Source organism: Rutidosis leptorrhynchoides, chromosome 4 (genome assembly GCF_046630445.1).
Source record: "Rutidosis leptorrhynchoides isolate AG116_Rl617_1_P2 chromosome 4, CSIRO_AGI_Rlap_v1, whole genome shotgun sequence".
Classification (NCBI taxonomy): Eukaryota; Viridiplantae; Streptophyta; class Magnoliopsida; order Asterales; family Asteraceae; genus Rutidosis; species Rutidosis leptorrhynchoides.
Window position 1 is genome coordinate 403830319 of NC_092336.1, and position 4877 is coordinate 403835195.

Consider the following 4877-nt stretch of genomic DNA (forward strand, 5'->3'; position numbering starts at 1 on the left):
TTAATTGTATATTATTAAAATGAAAGTTTTATATTAACATGTAATTCCACGAGTCCTTTGGAACAAATCACAAAAAAACAAAATTTAAATTAAATTTCATTATTAAATTATTTATATTAATTAATTAGATTATTTTTAAGATGACATCATTAAATTATAGGAAACCAGCCACATTGTATGAAAGCAAATATATCTTTGTTTATTATTTGGCGACCCAGGCCCAATAGTATGATACCAGAATACCAGATCACGACCAAGGCCCAATTAGGGTTTTGACGCTACCCCTATTAAACATAAGTATTCTCATTCCGCCGTTGTTTTTCTCTCCGAACATCAGGTAATAAACATCTTCATTATCCTTTTTAATTTCATTTCATCTGTTATTATCTGCGTTTAATTTATACATCTGTAAATCATTTAATCGGATCTTCCTTTTTTCGTTCTTTGAATTTGTAAGTTTATGTTTAGAATGTTTTATAGTAATCATTCAGCTTCATTTTGTTATATTTATAATAAATCAGATTAGATATATGTATTTGTATGTATATCTTATTTAGTTCTCTGTTTTTGTGTGTATATGCAGAAACGAAGTTGAACACAGTTAAATATATCAATCATGAGGTATGTGTATAAATTCTGTATAGGTTTTATTTGATTTAGCATTTATTTTAGGTCAATTTTTATGTGGTGTTACAATGTTTTGGACTTTAATAATCAAAACTATGTACAAATGTTAACTCTTATCATCTTATGTGTTACATTTTGGATGTATGTATGATTTTATACTGTTGATCTTGATTTAACTTACTCTGAAATGTTATTTAATTTTGTAAAGATTGTTTGTACATAAATCGAGTTTATTAGCTTATTTACAAGTTAATTATATGAAAAGACTTTTATTGGATTCAAGTTAAACTTTAGATACACACACATGATAGATTATGATTATGATTATAGGTTATATTTGTAGAGGTGGTTAAGATACTTTAGTTGCTATGGTAGGTTATAGTTTTGTTTGATAAAGTAGTACTTTTGATTTGACAGTAAGCTTCAGAGTGAAGCTCTTAGAGAGGCGATTACTCAGATTACGACCGATGCTAAAGAAAAGAAGCGTAACTTTACCGAGACTATCGAGCTCCAGATTGGTCTCAAGAACTACGACCCGCAAAAGGACAAGCGTTTCAGTGGAACAGTGAAGTTGCCTCACATTCCTCGTCCTAAGTTGAAGGTTTGCATGCTTGGTGATGCCCAGCATGTTGAAGAGGTAACTTGTGTTTCTTTGTCAATTGCTATAAACTTGGATTAGATATGAGTTTTGATATTTAATATGTCTAAATGAGATTTTTTTATTGTTGTGCAATACGATTGCTTGTTAGGCGTTACACGTTAGCAAATGTTAAAATCAAATTATGCTTACTTTATATATATCTTATGCTTTAAGTTGTTAATAAAGAAATATATATGTACTTGAATGATTATATGCTTACAAGTTCTAGGTTATTTGGGATTTGGACAATTATTGTTATGATGACTGTTTTGTTATTCTAATGCGAGTTGGTTGTTTGGCTAAATAGATTGAATTAAATTACCTAATGTGTTTTTTAATTGTTTGCAGGCACAAAAGATTGGCCTTGAGTACATGGATGTAGAATCACTCAAGAAACTAAACAAGAACAAGAAGCTCGTGAAGAAGCTCGCAAAGAAACACCAAGCTTTTTTGGCTTCTGAGTCTGTTATCAAGCAGATTCCTCGTTTGTTGGGCCCCGGTCTAAACAAAGCAGGTTGGTGTATCTTTTAAAATGAAGCTCGTTTCTTTTATAGTGTTTTATCTTAATATAGTTTGTGTTAATTTGTATTTGTTATTGCTATTATAGGAAAGTTCCCAACCCTTGTTAGCCACCAAGAGTCTCTTGAGGCTAAGGTGAATGAAACCAAGGCAACCGTCAAGTTTCAGTTGAAAAAGGTGTTGTGCATGGGTGTTGCTGTCGGTAACTGCAGCATGGAAGAAAAACAGATTTTCCAAAACGTGCAAATGAGTGTTAACTTCCTTGTTTCGTTGCTGAAAAAGAATTGGCAGAACGTAAGTTATCTTTTCATAAGCTAAAATCATAGCAAATATCGCTTACAAATAAAATTTTGTTTGTTTATGAGGTTCACAATGACTATAGATTGTTCAAATTTTGTAGCTTTGTAAAGTTTTTTTTTTTTTGGTTCAATCCAGGTACGATGCTTGTACTTGAAGACAACAATGGGAAAGCCGGTTCGCATCTTTTAGGTGTTTGATTTGTCTTATAAAACTTGTCTTGTTTGAGACGGACGTGTTGAGATCAGTAGGTGGAAGCATTTCATTTTAATGGGTGCTGTTGTTTTTGACTTATTGGATATTTCTTTTTCGCTTGTATTAGAATTTATATCGACATTATGTTTAATGGATGCTGAGCTCATATCTTTGTTTGCTGTTCTGTTTTACATATGGTGTCGTAAAGCTATTTTGTTGGTCTAAAACCCCTTAATCTGGTAGTTTTTCAAGTATTTGTTTTGCAGTTTAATTGTTGTTTTCAGTTTATGAATACGCATCATGTGGAGATTGAATACATTATCAGGTATGCTTAAAAGCAAATACATTATTTGTTTGAGAAAGTACGTAGGTTTAGTAAATGTCGAAATTTGTCCTTTATAATAGGCCATGATTAATAAATGTCGAAGTCTGTTTCACCATCACCATCATCACAAATAGCATCATCACCACAACCACAAGAAGCAGGCAATCACCACTTTCAGTTTCATAACCACCACCAACATAAGATCGCATGTTGAAGACTGCTGTTTAAATCAAGTCGCAGGGTTCGCATGTCAGACAATCTAACCTTGCGACTTTGAATCAACCTGTGTGACTAATGATCTAACACTAGTCGCAAGGTGCAAGTAATCCGCCTAAAATGTTTTTATAGTACTAAAATGTTGTTTAAATTGTTTAAAGATTAAGAAGCTTGAGAAGAAACACCAAGTTTTTTTGGCTTCTGAGTCTGTTGTCAAGAAGATTCCTCGTTTGTTGGGCCCTTGTCTAAACAAAGCAGGAAGGTGTATATGTTAAAACGACATCTTTTAGGTGTCCAATTTGTCTTTTAAATCCTGTTTTGTTTGAGACAGACGTGTTGAGATCAGTAGCCGGAAGCATTTAATTTAATTGGGTACTGTTGGTTTTGACTTATTGGATATGCCTTTTTTCGTCTGTATTAGAAGTTATATGGACATCATGTTTAATAGATATCGAGCTCATATCTTTGACATTATGTTAAATGCAATTTAGCAAGTGTTTGAGCTACCAAGGCACATCATGTGGAAATGGAACACATTATTAGATATGCTTAAGACTTAAGATCTATTTCCTCTTATACAAAAGTTTTTTCCTTCTAAACAATTTTTGTTTGAATTAAGGTAGGCTTGGTAAATGTCACTTTTGAGCCTAAGACCATTCCCAACGGGCTGTTATACAAGCCACCCTCGGTCATGCTATGGAGGGCTCCATTAACATTGTATGTACTATGCTCCGCCATCATTTTCTCTCACCATTTTCGCCCTCAAATTTTTCTTCATATAGCATCTTTGAGCACGGATCATTTCTCTTTCTTCATTTAATTATGCATCATATACTTTTTTTTTTTTTTTTTTTTTTTTGCGAAAACACGATATATTATAATTAAAGGAAAAAATAGATCCGATAATCTAGGGCGTTACATGAATTGATAAGTGGCGTAATTGAAATTGCTTGACCACCTACACTAAGGGCCTGTTTATTAACACCTTATTGAGCTGTGTGTCCTAGAAGTCTTATTCGGTCAGTTTTTTTCTTTGTTTCTTTAGGACTTTTTGGCTCACCAGGTATTCATCGAGAGATTATTGGACAGTTAACAAATCACTGTCCTCTGCATATTGATGTTTTTTTACACTAGTTTTCCAAGACTACCCTTGTATCTTAGCAACTAAAATTTCATCTTCTACAATTGACTTTCTTTCTTCTTTTTGAAGATATCTTCTTCAATTGATAATGGATCAAATAATATATTCTTGAAAGGAACAACATCGTAAAAATCAAAATCTCAAAATCAAAGATCTAAATATCGAAGTTGAAGATCTCGAAAGTGAAGAACTTGAATAAGAAAACTAAATTATTGTGATTTGCAGATTACACAAAAAGGTTTGAGAGAAAATCAGATTTTCAAAATCGTAATAAAAAAACCCCTACCAACTGAAGTGTGAAAAACCGTAAAAACCGATCATCAATTAGCTACACATGCCGGTAGGAAACAACAAAATGGGCCAACTATGAAAAAATTTGCTACAAATGCATCCGTGTGAACAAATCTAGAAATACCATGGATGCGTGAACGAAAGAAAAAGCTAATTAGATGTTTTTATATTTTGTTTACAGAAATGGATAAGTGTTTATAAATAATACTACTGTATATTATATTACATGAATTATACGATCAGATATTTTATTTAATAAAGACAATAATAATAGTATTAGAAAAAAAACTATTTTAGGAGTAAAATAGTCAATTTTATAATTCAGACCGTTTATTCACCATAAAAAGTAAACAACATTATTCATTCACTGATTACTACATAAATTTGTTCCTTACCCATTCTGCCATCTATATCCATATTGGACTTAATGAGAAAAAAAGTAAACGGGCCCTAAAATTGAATACACATTGACATGACGAAAACGAAACACAAACAAACTCGGGAAAATCCCTACACGAACAAGAAATAGAACACGAAGCTGCTGCTTCATTGAAGTAACCGCTGCCTAGATCACCGAACCCTGAAAAAAGACCTCACCTGAACTGAAGAAGCAGCTGCAACCAACA

The 4877-nt window shown here is 32.4% G+C and overlaps 1 protein-coding gene across 1 annotated transcript; it reads left to right on the forward strand.

Annotated features, from left to right (window-relative positions):
- Positions 1-485: 485 nt before the first annotated feature.
- On the forward strand, positions 486-2454 carry LOC139844108 (large ribosomal subunit protein uL1z). The gene is made up of 5 exons (XM_071834321.1): positions 486-621; positions 1045-1264; positions 1616-1781; positions 1875-2080; positions 2222-2454. Exons 1-5 carry the CDS (start codon positions 617-619, stop codon positions 2273-2275), a joined length of 651 nt encoding a protein of 216 aa, XP_071690422.1. The 5' UTR covers positions 486-616; the 3' UTR covers positions 2276-2454.
- Positions 2455-4877: the final 2423 nt, after the last annotated feature.

What these genes read in the sequence shown, in the direction of transcription:
- LOC139844108 (XM_071834321.1), top strand. An exon ending in CCCCGGTCTAAACAAAGCAG is followed by an intron (nt 1,782 to 1,874) that starts GTTGGTGTATCT and finishes TTGCTATTATAG; the next exon opens with GAAAGTTCCCAACCCTTGTT. An exon ending in TGAAAAAGAATTGGCAGAAC is followed by an intron (nt 2,081 to 2,221) that starts GTAAGTTATCTT and finishes GGTTCAATCCAG; the next exon opens with GTACGATGCTTGTACTTGAA.